Source organism: Salvia splendens, chromosome 15 (genome assembly GCF_004379255.2).
Source record: "Salvia splendens isolate huo1 chromosome 15, SspV2, whole genome shotgun sequence".
In the NCBI taxonomy this organism is placed as follows: domain Eukaryota; kingdom Viridiplantae; phylum Streptophyta; class Magnoliopsida; order Lamiales; family Lamiaceae; genus Salvia; species Salvia splendens.
In genome coordinates this window covers 13,011,775-13,035,132 of record NC_056046.1, presented here as the reverse complement: position 1 = coordinate 13,035,132, position 23,358 = coordinate 13,011,775, and the positions used below count along the sequence as shown (strand labels likewise).

Below are 23,358 nucleotides of genomic sequence, written 5' to 3'. Positions count from 1 at the left end.
ATACAAATTAAGAAAATAAAGCTCGATAAAGTCATTACTGAAACTAACCATGATACTCTAAATTCACTTACTGCATTACTTTCAGCGGGTGAAGTGGGTTCCATGCTTACCTAGGTGAATCCTGCTATCTGTTATTGAAACCTAGTAATCTGATCACCCTTTGCATTTGGATTACAATACAGAACTGTAAGCAATACATCCAGGGATCAGTTAACATATAATGCACTGGCTATGTTTTACTTCTAATATCTGATGTTCTTAAATGCAATTTAACAATCAACTGCAAGTCCCTTGTTCATGTATGTGTGTGTGTGTGTGTTTCAAATACATTCTTTGCAATCCAGTGAAACAGAAAGTAACATTTCTAGATTGTAATTTGTAACAAATCTTAGGACAGCTACTTGTAAAGTTAGTCTCAAGCATAGAAGGATTGGATCTGGTCTGGGCACAAAATACATTATGTTGTGGAAAGACAAGGTCTTTATATAAGTTAAACAACCGGTCATCATGACCTCATTATTTATATTGCATAAGAGAATATCCTTTGTCATCGAGTTCTGCACCCTTCATTTTATTATTTAAGATTAGAGCCTCACATCCTTTACGCTTTTGTTTAGATGTTGATTATTGGCACATGCTCCATTGTAGTAGTCATATGTTTCAGAGTATGGTGTTCCTTCCATTCCCATAGGTGTACCTTGTAATTTAATCTATTTGTTAAAGAGATTGATTGACAGCATTTTCTTATGAAATGAATCAACTCAAGAAGAGCAATTAGCTGACATCAACTTGTGGCACTTGCTTTTTTTTTTTGCTATTATGAATGCTGGTTGCTGGTTTCCCCTGATTATGTGGTCAAATATTGTAGTTATGTTATATGGCAAAAGATTTCTGTTTCTGGCACCAGATCTTGGTGTTCCATATAAATCTGGTAGCCACTTAATATGGAAACATATAGCTGGAACTAAATTTCAAGACAATTATCTTAGAGATTGCTGTTGTAATTTGTTTGAGGTCACAATCAGGTACTTTCATCCTTCCATATAAGATAGCTAGTTCAGTACTATCTTTGCAAGAGAATGCAGAGATGAACTCCTCATAATCTTTTCTTTATCTCTTGTCTGTTATACTTCTTCGGCCCCTCATCATCCGCAACCTTGCCCCTCCCTTCAGCGGGCTCCATATCACTGATTTCGTACTCATTAGTGCTAACTGGCGATGTTATGTCCATGTTGGTAGCAACCCCCGGACTAGGCGTCACATCCGGTGTGGGTGATGGCAGCACGTACCAATTGTTGGCGTTGACGAACTCGTTCATCTGGCGTTCATCGCTGTTAAACCACTCCATAGAAGCCGAAAATATTGGAATACAAGAGGATTGAAATGAGCAAAGTGTGGAAGAATGGTGCACAAATGAAGTATTTATAGGCAATAAAACGAAAAAAATAAAATAAAATCTAATGTTGGGGACTTGCGGCCCGGCCCGAAAAGCATCCAACGCCGAGCCGGGATGCTGGCGGTGTGGCCCGGGCACAATTAACGCCGGCCAGGCCGGACCCCAGGTGCGGTCCGGCCCGTGGCGTTAAGGATGCTCTAATCTTATAGAAATACTATAGAAATGTGGGATAGTTTAGAAGGTCTCTTAGCTAACTATTGCTTGTCAGAATTTGACAACTTCATTTGAAAAAAGGTGGTTTTGTAGATAAAATATCTAGAATCTAAAAATAGAGAGATCATACTCGAATTATTACTTCCTTTTAAAAGGGCGTTTCTGTTTATGCACATCTTAATAAAGTATACTTAATGTTATGTACAAAGAATAAATTTTGAATAAAAGTATAGAGCAAAACTTGCTCAGGTAATTAAGGACTTCATATGATAACAATAAGGGTAGTGATTTAGAGGCATAATGTCTCTATGACATAATGCCCTTATGTCACTTTGCCATAACTATATTTTATATTGTGACTAATCTACCCTAATATCATATTAAATGGATATATATCTAGTTAAGGAAAATTGTATCAAATTAAATACATTTATCTAAATGCATGCTCATTTATTAGAGATAAAGGTGAATCATGCATTAAAGTTATAAATGGATTTCAAAAAAATCATATGTATATATATACTTATGTCATGCTAATTTAATACTTATTTAAAAAATATTAATTCAGATTATAAATTTATCATTATAGTAGTATTAATTAACACACTATATAACTAAAATGTTATATTTAATTATAAAATAATTTGATAACTTAATATAGTACTACTATTCTTTTATATCTTGTTCTTTTTTTTAAAATATTCTAAATATACAACAATGAAATAATTTATTTTAATATATGAAAAAAATAAAAATTAAAACATTTTTCTTCTTCAAATTTGAATTTTATAATAAAATAATATAGTTATTATGATGAAGAATTTTTGCGTTATCTTATTTTTTGTGTTATTTTCTATAGCTTTTGTTACAGGGGAGGCTTTCTTAAGTTGCAAACTCTGATAACTTATCAATGCAGTGAATTAAAAATGTCAATACAGTGACATTAAAATGACAATAAATAATTTTATTGACATTTCAATATACTGTGTTGATATTTTAATGTCACTGTGTTGATATTTTCAAGAAAAGTTATTGTTTTTGAATAAAATTTATTATTTTAAAAGGATCAATAATAGGTTTCTATTTAACATGTGATGACTCAAATCCTTTGGTCTATTGGATAGATAGAGAGCTTGTTATTTACTATATTTCACCATAGAGTATTGTTATTGGGAATAAAATTTACATTTACTATGAAAAATTAGTGTTTAATACTATATAAATTTACTAATTTAGTTTGTTGCAAATAAAAGTTATTTATTGCAGAAAAAAGTTATTTATTTTTGCTATTTGACAAGAGATTGTAATTGTTAAAAATATAATCATTTTAATTAATAAAATATTAAATCAATAAAAGCATTATTGTAACAAATACTACCTCCGTCCCACAAGAATATACACTATTTCCTTTTTAGTCCATCCCACAACAATATGCACTTTCTAATTTTGGAAAGTCATTTCTCTCTAATGAGATGGAACTCATTCTCCACTAACAATACTTTAATTACTTTTTCTCTCTGCATCGCTCTTACTTTATCAATTTTACATTAAAACTCGTGTCGACCCCAAAGTGCATATTCTTTGGGGACAGATGGAGTAATAGTTCTAGTTCTAGTTAAATGAAAGAGTAAAGGCCAAAATTGGTCCTGAACATATAGCCATTTTACGATTTTGGTCCTAAACATTATCTTTTGGATTTTTTGGTCCTGCACATATGGACATTTGATCATTTTGGTCCTCCGTCAATATTTCCGTTAAAAACTAACGGTTAACATTATCTTTTGGATTTTTTGGTCCTGCACATATGGACATTTGATCATTTTGGTCCTGCACATATGGAATTTTGATCATTTTGGTCCTCCGTCAACATTTTCGTTAAAAACTAACGGTCAACGGCCGATTTTTGACTAAAACAATGGGTTGGGTCGGGTCGTGTTAGGGTCGGGTTTGGTAATAATATTTTCTTAAAATCTAAGCATAATATTTTCGTTAAAATCTAAGCATAATATTCTTAAAAAATTAATTAATATTTTTTAATTAATAAAATTAAAGTATAGTATTTTTTAATTAATTTTTTCATGAATTTGAAGAAAATATTATGCTTAGATTTTATTAAAAATAATTTTTTAATTATTTAATTTTATTATATAGATTTAATATTAATATACTTTAATTTTATTATTTTGATTAAAAAATGATTATTTTAATTTGGTAATTTTTTATTTTATTGTGTAATATCATGTTTAAATCGTATAATAACATCATGTTTTAGTCGTTATAATATTTTTAATCAACAAAAATAACTAAAAATTAAAGTTTTATAATTTTTTAATTAATAAAAAATAATTATTTTTTTTCTTAACGTGTAACCCAAACCCGACCAAAACACGACCCGACCCAACCCATTGTTTTAGTCAAAAATCGGCCGTTGACCGTTAGTTTTTAACGAAAATGTTGACGGAGGACCAAAATGATCAAAATTCCATATGTGCAGGACCAAAATGATCAAATATCCATATGTGCAGGACCAAAAAATCCAAAAGATAATGTTGACCGTTAGTTTTTAACGAAAATGTTGTCGGGGGACCAAAATGATCAAATTTCCATATGTGCAGGACCAAAATGATCAAATGTCCATATGTGCAGGACCAAAAAATCCAAAAGATAATGTTTAGGACCAAAATCATAAAATGACTATATGTTCAGGACCAATTTTGGCCTTTACTCTAAATGAAATTATTGTTCCAATAAATAAAATTTATTATTCTTATGAATAACATTTATTATCCTTGTAAATAAAAGTTAATGTTTTGGGAATAAAAGTTACTGTTATTGCAAATAAAAGTTACTATTTTGAAAATAAAGTTACTATTCTCATAAATAAATAATTTTGTTCTAATGAATAAAAAGTTAGTAGTATTAATTTTGTGAAGAGACAAAGCAAAGGGAATTAATCAAATGCATATTTTAATTTGTATGTGATAAAATGATATAAATAAATTTTTTATTGTTATAGAAAATTAGAAATGAGCAAATTGGAAAAGAGATAAGTTGTTGATGTAAAACTATACTTGGAGAAAAAGAAAATGAGAATTCATTGATGGAGAATTATAATGTGAGAAAAAAGAGAGAATTTATTGATAGACTTATAATTAGAGAAGAGGAGAGAAAACTTAATAAAAAAATGAATTAAAAATCTTTGAAATTTAATTAATTGCTAGGCACAAATCTCATTAAGACACACACCTTCCTTAATTGAAGTCATATATACCTTTTATACCATTAAGGGTAAAATAGTATACATGTAAAGCATTAACTTAATAATAAACACAATATAATACAAAATTACTACTTTAACCTCATTATGTCTTAGATATTATGTCTTCAAAACATTTTTCTAATAATAAATATTATAATTTGGTCCTATTTTACGCGTATACCCAAATGATAATCGGGATATCCAAACAAATCCCAATTTCATTTAATTACGCGTTACATTTAAGCAAACCCTAAGAGCATCTCCAATGGTCGGCGTCACCACCGGAGCGCCGATTTTTCGCCCACGCCGGTTTGACGCCGAACCATTGGAACCGGCGTGGGCGAAATCGGCGTCGCCATGCCGATTCCCGCGCTGACGCCGGTTCCCACGCCGATCCTCACGGGCGCCATTGTGGCTCCCGGATCGGCGCCAAACCGGCGTCGGATTTAAATATATTTTTTTTTTTTCGCAAAACACTATATATACGCGCGTTGAACCTCATTTTCATTCGCACCACTTGTTTTAACGAGTACTCTCTCTCTACCTTACTTTCTGTACAAGATCAATTTAAGAAATGAGTAATGCCGGTGGTAGTGGTGGGGATGCGGATGAGTACGAGCGTATGATGAACGAAGAGCTTGATGCCTATACGAGCCGTGAGGTTGATCGATGGATGCAGAGTTATATGCAGCCGGCGGCACCTCGCCCACGACCAGTTGTCCACCGTCGACAAGTGGTGCATCGTGATCATGACGCTGCACATCAGCGCCTGTTCACAGATTACTTCGCAGAGGAGCCGCGTTTTGACGCCAACCATTTCAGGCGTCGTTTTAGGATGAGGCGGGACTTATTTATGCGTATTGTTAACGAATTGGAGCAGCGATATCTGTATTTCCGCTTCAGGCACGATGCGGTTGGCAGACCCGGCCACACCCCTATTCAAAAGTGCACTGCGGCAATCAGGCAGTTGGCCTACGGCACCGCGGCAGACATGTGGGACGAATACCTCCACATCGGTGAGACGACTGCCATCGAATGTATGAAGTATTTCTGCCAGGGCGTGATCGAAGTATTCGGTGATCAGTATCTCCGAAAGCCTACCCCCGAAGATTGCCGGAATTTGCTGCGGATGCACGGGGATCAGCACGGGTTCCCGGGAATGCTAGGCAGCATAGATTGTATGCATTGGGAATGGAAGAACTGTCCCGCTGCCTGGAAGGGGTTTTACACGACCGGCTACAAGGGAAAAAATCCCACGATGATCCTCGAGGCCGTGGCTGATTACCGGTTGTGGATTTGGCATGCGTATTTTGGGATAGCCGGTTCGAACAACGACCTAAACGTCCTCAACTCGTCGCCCCTTTTCAACGAGCAGTGCCAGGGCGTCGGTCCGGCCATCAGTTTTGTCGCCAACGGCAACCAGCATGATATGGGCTACTACTTGGCGGATGGGATATACCCTAGGTGGCCCGTCTTTGTGAAGACGATCCGGTGCGCATCAGAGCCGAAGAAGGCCTACTTTGCGACGCGGCAGGAGTCGGCGCGAAAGGACGTGGAGCGCGCATTTGGTGTGCTTCAAGCTCGATGGGCTGCAGTTAAGGGACCAACGCGTTTGTGGCATGTCGACTGCATTGCTGATATAATGTATGCCTGTATTATCATGCACAACATGATCGTCGAAGATGAAGGTGTACAACTGACTGATTGGGCCACCGACGATAATGAAGCAGGTCCAAGCCACGGCGTCATCACCGCCAACGTACGAGGTGGGGTACCGCACGATGAAGAAGCCCTCCTCCAAGCACATGCCGACATGCGTCAGACGGAGGCTCATATTCGACTGCAAAATGATTTAGTTGAAGAGTTGTGGGCGCTGAGGACTGCAAGGCGGTAGTTTTTATGCAAATTTATGTAATTTTTTAAATGTAATATTTTTAATTATTGTACTTTTTTTTATATTAATGTAATAAAAAAATTTTAATATTATTATTCGAATTTTCCGTATTTGTCTCGTAATTTAAATTCCGTATGTTGATACAAGTGTAAATTAAATTATATAATTGTTATTAGTGATGTGGATAGGTAGTGTGAAGGCTATTTGATGGCTATTTGATGTCCAGTTGATGTGGCAAGCTGATGTGGCAGGAGAATTGTAGTGCTGATGATGTGGCAGTGTGAAGGCTATTTGACGGCTATTTGACGTCCGTCAGCATTGGAGATGCTCTAACGTCTCTCTGCCTTCTATATATCTCATCTTCAAATTGAGCAACCCTAACGGTCTCTCTCTCCCTTCTTCTATATCTCTCATCTTCAAATTGAGCCTCTCATCTTCAAATTGAGCAACCCTAACTAACGTCTCTCTCTCCCTTCTCTGCCATCCGAGTCTACACCACTGCTCTGTCCCGGGACCGATCGCCTCCAAATAGCGTTATTTTCTCTGGAAATAGGTAGTTCGTCTCAATCTCAAATTGTCTCCTTCCCCTCTTCTAAACCAGTCAAGACAAGAAACTATACACAACATCTTTTTAACTCTCTTTGCCGCGTCCTTTCTTCAGTGTCGTCTCTGTAGCTCTACCGTTTATTCTAGGCGTTTAGGTTGCTGCATTTTCAGATCTCTAGTTAATTTGCTTGTTTTCTCTGTTTTTTATTCGGATGTCTGTTTCCTATGCCCCACCGTTCTGCTCGTGGAATCTTGAAGTTTAATCTATGAATTTTGAATATCTTTGTATTTTTCTCGATATTTTGTTCAAAGAGATGCAATCTGTGATTTCTTTCTCTCTTTTCCTAATTTATTTTCAAATTTCTTCCAGATGACAGAAGCTCCACTTTTACATGACAGAATGACTAAAATAACAATTATTTTTAATTTAAAATTTGCAAACTTAAAAATCAAAACGAATTACATATTCATCTATTTCTCTTTATGGATGATTTTGGGTTGTCTGGTGTCTTTACAATACTCTGTAGCTTTCTTTTGAACAAATTATATTTGGATAGCCTCACTGATTTTTTTACTTCTTGTGTTAGCATTGTTCATCCTCCACTAGAGTTTTTTAACATTCTGATTTTTTTTATTTTGTTTTTGTAGATTTCTTCTATAGCTACTCATTGTTTTTGTAGTTTTTTTGGATTTGGATTTTTTTATTGTGTTTTTGTATATTTCTTTTAGTGCACCTCATTGTTTTTATCGATTTTTTATTATTCAGGTTTTTTTTCAAATTTGTTTTTTTGTTGATTTTTAATTATTTCAGATTAATTTTTTATTTTGTTTTTGTTGATTTTTAATTATTGAGGCTTTTATTAATTTTGTTTTTGTAGATTTCTTCTATAGCTTCTCATTGTTTTTGTAGTTTGATTTTTGATTTAGACTTTTTATTGTGTTTTTTAATACTATTTATTTCTTTTATAGCAATTCATTGTTTTGTTGGATTCTTTATTATTCAATTTTTTTAATTTTGTTTTTGTTCATTTTTTATTATTTCAGATTATTTGTTGACTTTTTATTATTCAGATTTTTTTGGATTTCTTTCATAGCTACTTTTTTTTTTTTTTATATTCAGATTTGTTATTATTCCGATTTTTTTGTTCGATTTTGTTTTTAGATTCCTTATTATTAAGATTTTTTTTCATTTTATTTTTATAGATTTATTCTATAGCTACTAATTGTTTTTGTAGTTTTTTTGGATTTGGATTTTTATTGTGTTTTTGTATATTACTTTTACAGCAATTCATTGTTTTTATAGATTTTTTATTATTCAGTTTTTATTATTTTGTTTTTGTTGATTTTTCAATATTTCAGATTACTTTTTGATTTTGTTTTTGTTGTATTTTATTATTCAGATTTTTTTAAAAATTTTGTTTTTGTAGATTTATTCTATAGCTACTCATTGTTTTTTAGTTTTTTTTTGGATTTGGACTTTTTTATTGTGTTTTTGTATGCTATTTCTTTTATAGCAATTCATTGTTTTGTATAGATTCTTTATTTTTCAACATTTCAGATTACTTTATGGTTTTTTTTGTTGATTTTTTTATTATTCAGATTATTTTTTAAAACTTTGTTTTTGTGTATTTCTTCTATTAAGTACTCATTGTTTTTGTAGTTTTTTTTGGATTTGGACTTTTTTTTATTATGGTTTTGTATACTATTTCTTTTATAGCAATTCATTGTTATTTAGATTTTTATTATTCAAGTTTTTTTATTTTGTTTTTATTGATTTTTATTATTCAGATTTTTTTGGGATTTCTTTCTCACGCAATAGCTACTTACTTTTTTTAGATTTTTTTGTTCGATTTTGTTTTTGTTGATTCTTTACTTATTATTCAGTGTTTTATCGATTATCTTTTAATTTTTAGTTTTTATTATTCAGATTTTTTTTTTGATTTTGTTTTTGTAAATTTATTCTATAGCTAGTTTTTGGATTTTTTTATTGTGTTTTTGTATATTTCTTTTGCAGTTATTCATAGTTTTTGTTGTATTTTATTATTCCTATTTTTTTATAGCTAACTCGTTGTTTTTATATATTTTTTATTATTAAGATTTTCATGTTCTATTTTTTTTGTTGATTCTTAGATTTTATTTTGATTTTGTTTTTTTAAATTTTTATTATTTAGATTTTTTTTATTTTGTTTTTGTAGATTTATTCTATAGCTACTCGAATGTTTTTTTGTAGTTGTTTTTTTTATTTTGTTTTTTGTAGATTTGTTCTATAGCTAATACTCATTGTTTTTGTAGTTTTTTTTAATTTGGCCTTTTATGTGCTTTTGTATACTATTTCTTTTACAGCAATTCATTGTTTTTATAGATTCATTATAATTCAGATTTTTTTTATTTTGTTTCTGTTCATTTTTATTATTTCAGATTTCAGATTATTTGTTGATTTTTTATTATTTGGATTTCTTTCATAGCTAAGTACTTTTTTTTTTTTTAGATTTTTTGTTGATCCTTTATTATTCATATTTTATTTTGATTTTGTTTTTTTATTTTATTATTCAGATTTTTTTTTCGATTTTGTTTTTGTAGTTATTTTGGGATTTGCCCTTTTTATTGTATTATTGTATACTATTTCTTTTATAACAATTCATTGTTTTTATAGATTCTTTATTATTCAGGTTTTTTTTAATTTTGTTTTTGGTCATTTTTATTATTTCAGTTTGTTGATGATTTTTTTGTTATTCAGATTTTTTTTGTTCGATTTTGTTTTTTAGATTCCTTATTATTCATATTGTTCCATTTTATTTTTGTAGATTTATTCTATAACTACTCATTGTTTTTGTTTTTTTTGGATTTAGATTTTTTATTGTGTTTTTGTATATTTCTTTTGCAGCAATTCATTATTCAGGGTTTCTTTTGGATTTTAGATTTTTTATTATTATTCAGGTTTTTTTTCGATTTTGTTTTTGTTGATTTTTCAATTTTTCAGATTACTTAAAATTTTGTTTGTGTATTTCTTGTGTAGCTACTCAATGTTTTTATAGATTTTTATTATTTTTATTATTCAGATTTTTATGTTTGATTGTGTTTTTGTTGATTCTTTATTATTCAGATTTTATTTCGATTTTGTTTATATTTTTATTTTTTGTTATTCAGATTTTTTTATTTTGTTTTTTATAGATTTCTTCTATAGCTACTCATTGTTTTGTATTTTCCTTTGGATTTGGACTTTTTTATAATGTTTTTGTATACTATTTCTTTTATAGCAATTCATTGTTTTTGGATTTTTTTAGATTTTTATTTTTATTATTCAGATATTTTTTGTTCGATTTTGTTTTTCGATTTTGTTTTTATTTTATTTTTTATTATTCAGATTTTTTTATTTTGTTTTTATAGATTTATTCTATAGCTATTAATTGTTTTTGTAGTTTTTTTTTGGATTTGGATTTTTTATTGTGTGTTTGTATATTTCTTTACAGCAATTCATTGTTTTTATAGATTTTTTTATTATTCAGGTTTTTTAGTTTATGTTGTTTTTGTTGATTTTTCAATATTTCAGATTACTTTTTTATTTTTTTTTGTTGTATTTTATTATTCAGATGTTTTTTATTTAGTTTTTGTAGTTTTATTTGGATTTGGATTTTATTATTGTGTTTTTTATATTTCTTTTACAGCATTTCATTGTTTTTCTATATTTTTTTGGCTGTTAATATTTTTATTTTACAGCATAATCTGTAGTCACAATTAATATAATAAAATATATTGACTTATAGCATAAAAATGTCATTTATACATAATACTTAACCTGTTTTCTTAATTTTTGTCTCTTAACAAGTGATCCATACGTGGTAAGGTAAATATATTTCAATATCCTGGAGGTTGATTTTTTTTACACATAAAATGACTGAGAAATGAGATACACGGGCAAACCACGTCTCGCGTGACAATATATCTTGGTCTCGCGCTACTTGCTTCAATAATAGCCAAATCTAATTTTTTTTTTTATTTATTTTAGTTAAAAATAGGTTGCTAATTAATTAAATTTTACATTTCTCATCGTAGTTTGTATAGATGGGGACTTCAGGAGGTTACCATTTTGATCCAGGATTTGGCGACGGAGCTAATAATTGGATGATCATGTTAATAGTTTTGACTTATTTTAATTTGATGAATTATTTTGTAAAATAAAAGTTCCCTGTGTTTCAATTAATTATGAAGTTTTATTATTTTGTTAGGGTGGAGGATGGTGTGGCCATTATAGAATTGGGCAATTTTTTCAGGAATTTTAGGTTCGGATCAGTCAGTTAATCCAGGTACCAGACTATTGCAAATTTTTAATTTTGTTGAGATTTGTAATTGTTTTTGGGCTGAAATTAGAGTTAATTGTGGATAAGCATGAAATTTGATCAAATTATGTTTCGTCCCACAATTTTGTTCTCATATACTATCTCGTTATAAATTTTTTGAAGAAATTGTACGTCAAAAAAATCAGATTGGACGTCACTGTCGATTATTCATAATGAAACGACATTGTTTGATAGAAAATATGAGCAATAGAACTGAGAACAAATCCAAACTTCTTGATTTTTATGGTTGATTTTCAAAATTATGTAACAAATCAGATTTCTATAATTGGAATGGAGGTCTATAATTTGGACAAAATCATATAATGAATATGCTAATGAAAATTTGTCTTACCTAAATGTTGATTAAATTTACAGGCTATTCTTGGTGGTGGTTCGGCGGGTGCACTAGCTGCTATATTACATTGTGATCGGTACTGAGCACTTATACCTAAGAGAGTGAAATGTTTGTCGGATTCTGGTTTCTTAATTCAAGCTTGAGATTTTCAATGTCATTTTTCAGTGAAGGCCGTCTGCACACCAATTCAACTTAGTTAATGTGTCTTGAAGAAGGTGAGAGGAACTAAGGATAAAAATACCCTATTATCAATCATGTTCTTCCAAGCCTTGCCGCTGAGAGCATATCTGATGATGAATTTGAATAAATCGAGAGGGATGTAGAAGATGATGATGTATACCCATATCACACCCGATGCCCTTGATTCTTGCAAACTCCCAGTTTGCATACACAGCAATCAAGGTTGCTATCTGTGTGATGGTCATAACACAAAAAAACAAGCAGTGTTTATGTTTTTGAATGGCAATATATAGTTTGAAGTAAGCGCCTTACCAACTGAGCTACTAGGAAAGCAAACACTAGGAGAAGACCGGGTCGTTCTATATAGGACCAGCTTCTTGATCGTGTCACGAAGATGAGAGCCTGACTCACAATACTCACTTGAAGATACACAGCAGAGTTAAGCTCATGGTAGTGGTCCTTAATTGGCCTCACACCAAATTTGTCCTGAAACAAGATTACAATATTGTGAGTTTTCATGATTGTAAGAGAGAATATGATGATAATAGTGCATTACCGTGAAGAAACTAGATTCTTGAACAGCCCAGAAGAAAACAAACTGCAAGGTAAGTGCCAAATACAATTCCAGTGGCGAAAATCTCCCTCAGCTTCCATGAGTCGGGCATGGGGGATGGCTTTACCTTGTCCTTAGAAATGGTCATGATAGTTCCGTCATTGAGGATTGCGATGACTAGAACCATGAAGGGTGAGAAATAAAATTTCCAGATGAGTGCAAGAAGCATGAAACCAAGCACGACCACGGATGGTAATGGAAACTGCATAGATTGTGTAGTTCTTCATCCTCTGGAAGATTGCCCTGCTTGTCAGAACAGCACTCACAATGACACTCAATCCCGGCTCAGTCAAGACTATGTCTGAGGCAGCATCAGTGGCATCATTGACTCCATCTCCTGTCATTCCACAAATATGCTTCCTCTCTTGTAACTTCTTCACAATCAACTCGTATTTATGCTCTGTGGACATAATTGAATTAAAGAGTTGGTACATGATAGCTTGCTACATAAAAAAAACAACAAATTATGGGGCAAACCAGGAAAGACTCCTGCAAAGCCATCAGCCTTCTCAATCAACTCTTCAACAGAATAGATGGCAATTGATTCACCCTTGTGCCCGAGAAGTGAGGACGAAGGATACATGTTCGTTCCCATTCCAAGGCTTCGACCAGTGTCCTTGGCAATAGCTAGCTGATCTCCAGTAATCATCTTAACATTGACACCAAGATGAAGTGGCAAGAGACCTGTAAACACCCATGGAGTCTTCTCTGGTATGGTCTGACTGACATATTAATCATCAATCAGATCCTTCTAAGGTTTTAAACTTCATATCAACTATACATCTTCTTTAGACCTTACCTGCTCAGCAAACTTGTCAATGATGGACACAGCTTTCTTCTTTACGTCTTCCCTCAGGTTGCACAGCTCAATGATCTACGAAAATACATTAGGCAAAAGATTAAGCCAATATAAAACCAAAACATTGGTGTTTCTTGTCAACCAAATAACAAGATTAAGTACCTGCTCAGGAGAGTTGAGAATTAACACATTTAAATATAAACCTACTTGCTGAATTTGATAAAGTTTTAGTAAAAATAAATTATAACTCCCAATTTACATCTAACTATGATTTAAAATTGACTTACCATAATATTATTACTTAAATAACACGATACTGAAATAAGCATGTAATAGAATATAAGTTTATGAAATTTTATTTATTTTATATTTATGAAATTTTGATTAGTAAACTAAATAATCCATTAATTCTAATGACTAATTCAATACTCCTAATGAATTGTCATTTAATAGTGAAATAATAGTTCTGCCTAAATCATTAAAACAATGATTACAATGGAATGGTTTGTACGAAGAGAGTTAAAGATGATTGGATAGAGATAATTTTGTCAAAATTGTGTGAATACGCCGTCATTTGGTGGCACAGCAGCTCCTGCTGTGTTTTCTCCACTGCAGCTCTGCAACTTTTAAAAATAATCAATTGGTATAGAGGGTTGTAAATTCTGAACCTAATAATGTTTAAACCCAATTAGTCCGCAACCGAGTAGAGTTGACCCAAAATCCATTAGGCTGGCTTGATTAACATTGTGGTTATAAATATGTTCTACTTTATTTTCTCTCTCCATTTAACACATAAAATGTTTTGAAATCTCGTGTTATTATCTAAATGTGTCATCTATTATGAGACTAAGGGAGTGGTAAAGGTAGAAATAATAAATTGAAAGATTAATAGATAGTAGTATAAGATTTTTTGTTTGGTAGGAAATAAAAAAGGTAAATTAATATAAATATAAGTATATGTTAATTATATTTATATTGTGATTTTCGCGAAACACAGTGCGCCGCTCACTTCGACTCCATTTCCCCGTGACCGTACAATCTCCCAGCTCTCTTTTTTTGGAGTAATACTTGCACATAATCGATACTGCTATTTCCTCTTTCCATACCTTTCACCATCAAATATCCCAATTTTTACGCCCAATTACTTTGATTTCCCCTCTTTTCATACTCAAATACAACCCTAATTCAACGCAACTGGATTTCATTTCCCCAATTATATTTTTTTTGCGCTATACTCTGCCATACAATCAATCAATGATCTACTGTGTTTTCTCTAATTTATGTAGTGTTGTATGATATGGATGCCGCGCCTACTTCTTCTAGTACTACCGCCGGCGGGGGAGATGGTGCTCCTCTTCCTACTCCCATGCCGGCGCCCAACGCGCCGCCACCGTTCCTGGTGAAGACTTACGATATGGTGGATGACCCCGCCACCGACAAGGTAGTGTCGTGGAGCCCTACCAATAACAGTTTCATCGTTTGGGACTCGGCCGAGTTCGCTAGAGACTTGTTGCCTAAGTACTTCAAGCACAATAACTTCTCCAGCTTTGTGCGCCAGCTCAATACTTATGTATGTTCTTTACTCCTATATTGCTCACTTCCATGTTGTGATGATGTTTCGAATTATATGATTTATCTGTCGATTATTTTAATTTGGTTACTGAGGTACTTGATGGTGTTATATTTGGTTTGTAGGATAATGTCATTTTCTTTTAAGTTTTGGTTGGGTGCCGCTTTGTGAGTTGTGCCTGTTTCAGTTTCATTTTTTTGGAATGATGCGTGTTTTAACCTTAAATTCATTTCATTCTGGACCATAATAGAATCTAAGAACGTCATGCCGAGACAGTTTTCTCTGTGTTCAAGTTGGATGTGGCCAATCAGGATGGACTATAGGGGGATAGATCTGATTTAGGAAGGAGTTATTGAACTTTTGGTGTTGGGGAAATTTAAGATTGAGTATTTTGCTGAGAAAGGGTTGCATGAGAAGGTTTAGAAAATTTTGGTTGAGAAATATCTCGAATACTTGTGCATCTATGATGTGAAGGCTTTAGCAGCCATTTGGACATCCCAATAGTGTGTTTGACAGGGAAAAATATGCTCATGGAGTTTGATAAATTTACAGATTTCTAGCCCTGATTTATACGATGTAAGTAAGATATGAACTTCAGTATCTTAAAATTACTTTTTGTGTTTGGGCAGTAACAGATTAGTAATATTGTTGCTGAGCAACTTAAACATATTGTGCAATGTATTAGAGATAGGAATGTTATGATCCTTTTGTGTTGTTTTTCCTTTTCTTCTTTTTGAAATGGAATTTCTATAGCTTTCTCTCAACTTTTCCAAATCTGAGATGCCATTTTGTATATAACATTTTAAACTTGTAGAATTATCCTTTACATTATAATGCTTGAAATTTTGTGAAATCACTGCTTGGGAAACACTTTATCTACTACCTTCCCTTTAAGTTATAGTACCTTCACTAATAAGGAAGAGGCAGTTCTGGAGGATAGGAGAACTGTCTGTTAGCTGTGTCCTTGTCACCATCGAAGTACAAACTAAAAATTATAGTACTAAAGTTTTTCAGATACAAATTTTTTAAATTATGATTTGCCTATTGTGGGACTGAACTGTTTTTGCCTTTCGTTTTCCAGTTTTGTTGAAGAAAGGAAGTCCTGCACTGGCTTCCAAGGTTTATTTTCCCTTAAAATCCCTATACAAATTAAGAAAATAAAGCTTGATAAAGTCATTACTGAAACTAACCATGATACTCTTAATTCACTTACTGCATTACTTTCAGCGGGTGAAGTGGGTTCCATGCTTACACTGTAAGCAATACATCCAGGGATCCGTTACATGTGTTAACATATACTGCACTGGCTATGTTTTACTCCTAAAATCTGATGTTCTTGAATGCAATTTAACTATCAACTGCAAGTCCCTTGTTCATGTATATATGTGTGTGTGTGTTTGTGTGTATGTGTTTCAAATACATTCTTTGCAATCCACTGAAACAGAAAGTAACATTTCGAGATAATTTGTTATAAATCTTAGGACAGCTACTTGTAAAGTTAATCTCAAGCATAGAAGGATTGGATCTGCTCTGGGCACAAAATACATTATGTTGTGGAAAGACAAGGTCTTTATATATGTCAAACAACCAGTCATCATGACCTCATTATGTATATTGCGCAAGATAATATCCTCTTTGTCATCGAGTTCTGCACCCTTCATTTTATTATTTAAAGATTAGAGCCTCACATCCTTCACGCTTTTGTTTAGATGTTAATTATTGGCACATGCTCCATTGTAGTCATATGTTTCAGAGTATGGTGTTCCATTCCCATAGTTGTAACAACAATTTAATTTATTTGTTAAAGAGATTGATTGACGGCATTTTCTTATGAAATGAATCAACTCAAGAAGAGCAATTAGCTGACATCAACTTGTGGCACTTGCTTTTTTTGCTATTATTTGTGTTAGAATACTGGTTGCTGGTTTTCCCAGATAATGTGGTCAAATATTGTAGTTATGTTATATGGCGAAATATTTCTGTTTCTGGCACCAGATCCTGGTGTTCCATATAAATCTGGTAGCCACTTAATATGGAAACATATAGCTGGAACTAAATTTCAATACAATTATTTTAGAGATTGCTGTTGTAATTTGTTTGAGGTCACAATCATGTACTTCATCCTTCCATATAAGATAGCTAGTTCAGTATTAGCTTTGTAAGAGAATGCGGTATGAATGATGAACTCCTCACAATCTTTTCTTTGTGTATCTCTTGTCTGTTGTACAATGTATTGCAGCATAATGATTGAGTGTTCTATACTTTTATTTTATCTCCTTTGTGGGGTTTTGTCCGGCACAGGGCTTTAGAAAGGTTGACCCAGACCGCTGGGAGTTTGCAAACGAGGGTTTCTTAAGAGGACAAAAGCATCTGCTGAAAAGTATCATTCGTCGAAAACCTGCTCATGGACATCCTCAGCAACAACAGCAGCCGAATGGTCAGACTCCTACCGTTGGAGCTTGTGTTGAGGTTGGGAAATTTGGGCTGGAGGAGGAAGTTGAGAGACTTAAAAGGGACAAGAATGTGCTGATGCAGGAGCTTGTCAGACTGAGACAGCAGCAACAAACTACTGATGGTCAGTTACAAGCAATGGTTCAGCGTCTTCAGGGTATGGAACAACGTCAACAGCAGATGATGTCCTTCCTTGCAAAGGCCATGAACAGCCCTGGATTTCTTGCTCAATTTATGCAACAACCTACGGATAGCAGCCGGCGAGTAAGCGAAGGCAACAAGAAACGGAGACTTAAACAAGATGGTGTGACTGATGAGTCTGTCAGCCCTTCTGACGGTCAGATTATTAAGTACCAACCTTTGATGAATGAAGCTGCACAAGCAATGCTTAGGCAGATTATGAAACTGGATTCTTCTCCTAGGCTAGAGAAGTTTGGAAATGCTCCTGAGAGTTTCTTGATTGGGAATGGTTCTTCATCGTCTGATGCATTGGAGTGCAGCAGTTCTTCCAATCATGTTTCAGGAGTGACTCTTCAGGAAGTACCTCCGACATCTGGGCCTGGATTTGTTCCATCTGGCTCTTCTATTATGGGTTCTTCACCTGCAGCAACTTCAGAGGTTCAGACGCCGTTGGCTGGAGCTTGTACAGAAGCTGCAAATATTCAGTTTGCATGTCAAAGTCCGACGATTGGAGCCGAAGTAGTACCTCCAACCCTTCCACTAGCAGATGATATAATACCTGACTTTTCTCAAATGGTTCATTATAGCAATGTCGATATAATGGGATCTGAAACAGAGGGTGGCATTTTCTCTGATCCCACGTCATTATCAGGGAGTGATAGACTCCCATTTGAGATAGGTGGATTTTCACCTGAATCACCGATAGAATGGGAGATACCAGAACTTATCGAACCTTTCTGGGAAAAATTCCTCCAGAGCCCACCTCCAGTTGATACTGAGATGCACTCGACCCTAACAGAGGATCTCCCCGAGGGAAATGAAACAAAGCCACCAGAGAATGGGTGGGACAAATCTCAGCAAATGGCTCAACTAACAGAGAAGATGGAAAATCTCACACAAGATGCCAAGAAAGCTTAATTTCTCTTAACTAATGTACGTCTCCTGTCTCACATAAATCCAATAGTGTTGTCATTGCCATCGCCTATTAACTTGGCTTTTATAGAGTTAATATCCTTTTGGTTCTGTAAACTGTATTTTTTAATCTCGTCGTTTTTTTACAATTTATCTGAAGTGAACTTCATAACTACTAGTTACCACTCTCTCTTTGATTCCTCTCGCTTTACTATCTTCTGACTTTGCTATTGTGGGAAGTTTGCTTTATCAATTTTGACTCTTTTGCCCGTATATATATGCCTTGAATCATGTCTGGGAAAAAGATTTGTCCCATTTTTGAATCGCACTTGTTTGGTAAGAGTCTCGTAAGGCTAGGGAAACTGGTATTGATCATCCCATGCGCAACAGTAGATTGTTACATAGAGGTGGACGATTTTCTTCTCCTTTGATTTTAAGAGCTGGACAATTTTCTTATTTAATTCTCTTCTTCTCATTGGGCTTTCTTCGTCATCAATCAAAGTTTTGAATTGGGTCATAGGCTAGAAGTTTTAACATAGAAAGAAACTCGGTGGAGTGGTGAGAGTTGCAAGCTCTTGTCACTAAGTAGAAAATTTCTACTAAATGGTATGGTTTGAGAATTTTGCAATCACACGAAGCGTCATAAAGTTGATGATGATGATGACTGATGGTGGGCAAAATGCAAACTGTAAATCAATATGTGGAGGATATAGATTCAGGTCGTGATCTGAAAAGGGAACAACGTAGAGAAACAATGTACTAGTAGTAATTTCTTTTCTTAAAAAAGGTTCACATGATTTCATCCTCCACTCGTGAAAGTTGTAGTATTAATATTCAATTTAGGTTTTTTTTTAAAAAAAAATCGAATTTCTCATTACAATTAGATATTATCTATACATTTTGTTATTTTCTTGAAACATAGATTTGAATATTCCATTATTGAATGACTCCAAATCCAACGTCTCTAATAAAAATACATAAAGAAGGCACCTGATGCCCTCATACCACATTGCATAACACTAACTAGGAGTAGTAGTAAATCATAAGCCGTAAATTAATGTTACATGTTCTCACAAAGTATACAACTGGGAAACTGAATCATGAATCATAAGCCCTTAATCCTGATCTTGAATCATAAACATATTACATATACCATAATATTACACTAGTTTTTCCTAAGGTATATGCATTTCTTTCAAAATATCTTCAGTCGCATGCAGGATCAGCTCAGATGAACAGAAAGAAGAACATGTCATAGTTTCGGTGTAGCTCACTTCCCAGTCGAAAAGATATCAGCAACTTAAGTAGAAGCTTTAAGGGTATCTTCATCATTTTAGTGGAGCTATGTCATGACTTGCTGACAATTTTTTGTGCCCGTGGCGAAGAACACCTGTAATTCGTTTTTAATACTTATAGGAATAACAGTTGATGATATATGAAAATTTGTGTAGCATAGGCTTATATGAAATCAATAAAGAGGTTTTAGCTCAGAGCTTGAGTAGTTTAATAAAGTGTACTTCAATAGAAAAGCAGGGCAATAGATACCCATATAAAATTGCATAAGTTATACATATGATAATAATTTCAGTATATTTAGGGAGTTTTACTTAGGAATAGTATGTATTGCTTTAATAAATAAGGTTAGCTTAGCATCTTAATCATACAATAAAGTATCAAGAAACATAAACATGGGAATAGCACAGTTTCTCATTCTCCTATCCCTCATCCTTGTAGATGCATTTTTCACTATAGAATTGGACCTAGTCAAAGTTATAACATATTACTATATTCTTAAAAAAGACTGATGTAGCAGAGCTATTCTCATTCTCTTAAATCAAGCAACAGACATATCAATTTTCTTATTTTTTTCGGGTTCTTGACAAAAAATGTAACAACAAATGCATGTGTGTTTCATCAAGAGCCATATTTTGTAAATGTGCCAATTTAGTGATTTACCTGGTCTGGAAATCAAATTAATAAGTGATCGAGGTCCATCGAACATCCAGCTATCATCATCTAGAGATTTAACCTCTTTATCGAGTTTCCCCATCAACTCAGTCTTGAGTGCTGCAGAAAAAAGGTAAATTTTCATACTTCCCTTTTTGGTTTAAAGTCAGAGACATGCAAAAAAATTGAAGCATTACAATATAGTATATATGTTTTCTGATATGAGAATTTTGATTAGGCAAAAACTTGCACAGTTTTATTTAACAGGACAAACAATACTCTTGCCTGAAAATAGGTCCATATGCACTATTTAAAATCCAATAACTCCAAAGGAAGGAAAAGCATGAAGGCATTCAATTCAACCTCATTATTTGTAGCTACTTCCATGACATTTTCTCTTTTATCACAAGAATAGCTAACACATGATGTCTGTTATAAGTAGTAGTAACATGTAACATGTTATAGTTATTTTAGCAGCAGAAAACTAAATTTCAGCTTTTGAACAATCAACTTTATACTTAAAACCTCCATGCTGCCTCCATAATAAAAAGAGATGTCTCTATGAAGCTCAGTCTCCTAAGAGGTGATATAAGTTATTTAAATTTAATAGATAGAAATTCAAATCCACTGATTTAACTTATGAATCTGATTAACCAACTCCATATCTTAGTTCAACATGTTTGCATAAAGCCAAAAATAAAAAACAACTCCATATCTTAGTCACCACTTGAAGGATACACCCATCAGAGAAGTGCCTAACGAAATTTAATCAATTAGTATGCGTTATGTTTAAATTAGTTTCATTTTTAATCAATTTTACCTTTAAAAGGTTTATCCAATCAAGCAACCTAATATTGTTTTCAATTTCCCTTCAACATTGTCAACAAAAAACAACCACCACCACACATATTTACTGAATTTTTACAACAATTCAAGTTATAGAAACAAACAACAGAGAATTACAAGTATTTATTTAAGAAAAAGAAGAAGGAAAAAAAAACTGACCAAGAAGGGTCTGATCCTTGCGATCTTGAATGGAGATTGCAGTATCGTCGGCCACCGCCAACGCCAATTCATGATGTAAAGGATGACCATCATCCGTCGTTGATGAGAATGCTGCCGTCGCCCCTGCCGCCGACAAACTCATGTTTTCACTTCTCCCAAATCCTCTCTATTTTCAATTTAATTGTGGAGCTTCTGAAATGGAGCGTAAAAAAGGGAGCGTAAGAATAAATTGTGAGTTATATTATCTAAAATAGAAAAGATTTAATATTTGTTAATAAGTTAAAATTGAAAAGGAAACTATTAATTTTGAATGTAGAAAGTATTACGGAGTATCAATTTTAGGTTATTAAGTAGTAGGAGTACAATAATTATATTCCCGCATCCCATAATAAGAGTCGCATTTCACTTTAACCATAAATATAAGTAGGTCGCACATTCTACTAGCTCACTTCACTCACATTCTATTGCAAAACCTATATAAAAAAGTGGACCTTATATTCAAGTATTCAACTAAATTTTTCAACTCACTATTCTTTACGTTTCTTAAAACCAGTGTCAACACTAAATGTGACTCCTGTCGTGGGACGGAGGAAGTAATATATAACCCTAATTATGAATTTAGAGAGCCTTAAAAATTGAAAACAAATGCTCAAAATGACTATTGAAGGCAATATTTTGTGCCTTTTTAAGGTTTGGAAAAAGTTTAGAGCATCCACAATGGAGGCTAGCGGATAGGCTAGCCGATCGCGGGCGCTAGCCGATCCGCTAGCCTCCATTGCGACAATTTAGGCTAGCCGATTCGTGTGCGCTAGGCGATCGGCTAGCCGCCATTGCGGGCTCGGAATCGGCTAGCCGTTTTTTTTTAATTATGTAATTTTTTTATAATTTACTTTTTTTTAATTTAAATAAAATTATTGCATTTTCCCGTATCTGTGTCGTAAATTTTAATTCCGTATTTGCGTGATTGTAATTTTTAATTATGTAATTCCGTAATTCGTGTGTGGAAGAGGAGTTTTTTTTTTAAATTAATGTAATTTTTTTAATTAATGTACTTTTTAAATTTTTAATATTATTATTGAATTTTCACGTGTTTGTGTCGTAAATTTAATTCCGTATTTGCGTGATTTTAATTTTTAATTATGTAATTCTGTAATTCGTGTGTGGAAGAGGAGTTTTTTTAAATTAATGTAATTTTTTTAATTAATGTACTCTTTTTTAATTTTAATATTATTATTGAATTTTCCCGTATTTGTGTCGTAAATTAATGTATTTTTTTAATGTACTTTTTTTTTAATTCAAATGATATTATTGAATTTTCGCGTATCTGTGTCGTAAATTTAATTCCGTATTTTGTGTGATTGTCAATTATTTGTTTTATATAATTAGGCTAGACTATTGCTAGGCTATTTGCTTGTCCTGATGATGTTGCATGGGGATTTTTAGTGCTGATAATGTGGCAGGAGAAGTTTGTGGCTGAGTTATTGCTAGGCGAAAGCCATTGTGGATGCTCAGGAACTGTGTGTTTGTTTCTTAGCCTAATCTTTACTACTATTGCTACAAACCGATGCAAATGAAGAAATATAGCTTCAGTTGCCTTTTTTTGGGTCAAGCTGAAGGTTGTTCAAAACCCACTACTTATTTTAGTCAATTTTCCTATATTGTCACCAAATGAATTCAGTTAGCAAGTGAATTTAGTTTTTA

General features: G+C 33.1%; 2 protein-coding genes and 1 pseudogene across 2 annotated transcripts; 1 reads left to right on the top strand and 2 right to left on the bottom strand.

Annotated features, from left to right (window-relative positions):
- Positions 1-12,084: 12,084 nt before the first annotated feature.
- Positions 12,085-14,696, bottom strand: LOC121766718 (annotated as a pseudogene).
- On the top strand, positions 13,377-18,880 carry LOC121768235 (heat shock factor protein HSF8-like). The gene is made up of 3 exons (XM_042164660.1): positions 13,377-13,504; positions 14,879-15,162; positions 17,464-18,880. The coding sequence occupies exons 2-3, from the start codon at positions 14,890-14,892 to the stop codon at positions 18,709-18,711; spliced, it is 1,521 nt and encodes a 506-aa protein (XP_042020594.1). The 5' UTR covers positions 13,377-13,504; positions 14,879-14,889; the 3' UTR covers positions 18,712-18,880.
- Positions 18,881-19,735: 855 nt separating this feature from the next.
- LOC121767448 lies at positions 19,736-21,912 on the bottom strand. Its single transcript, XM_042163712.1, has 3 exons — positions 21,658-21,912; positions 20,662-20,772; positions 19,736-20,095 (listed from the first exon to the last, which is right to left on the bottom strand). The coding sequence occupies exons 1-3, from the start codon at positions 21,797-21,799 to the stop codon at positions 20,034-20,036; spliced, it is 315 nt and encodes a 104-aa protein (XP_042019646.1). The 5' UTR covers positions 21,800-21,912; the 3' UTR covers positions 19,736-20,033.
- Positions 21,913-23,358: the final 1,446 nt, after the last annotated feature.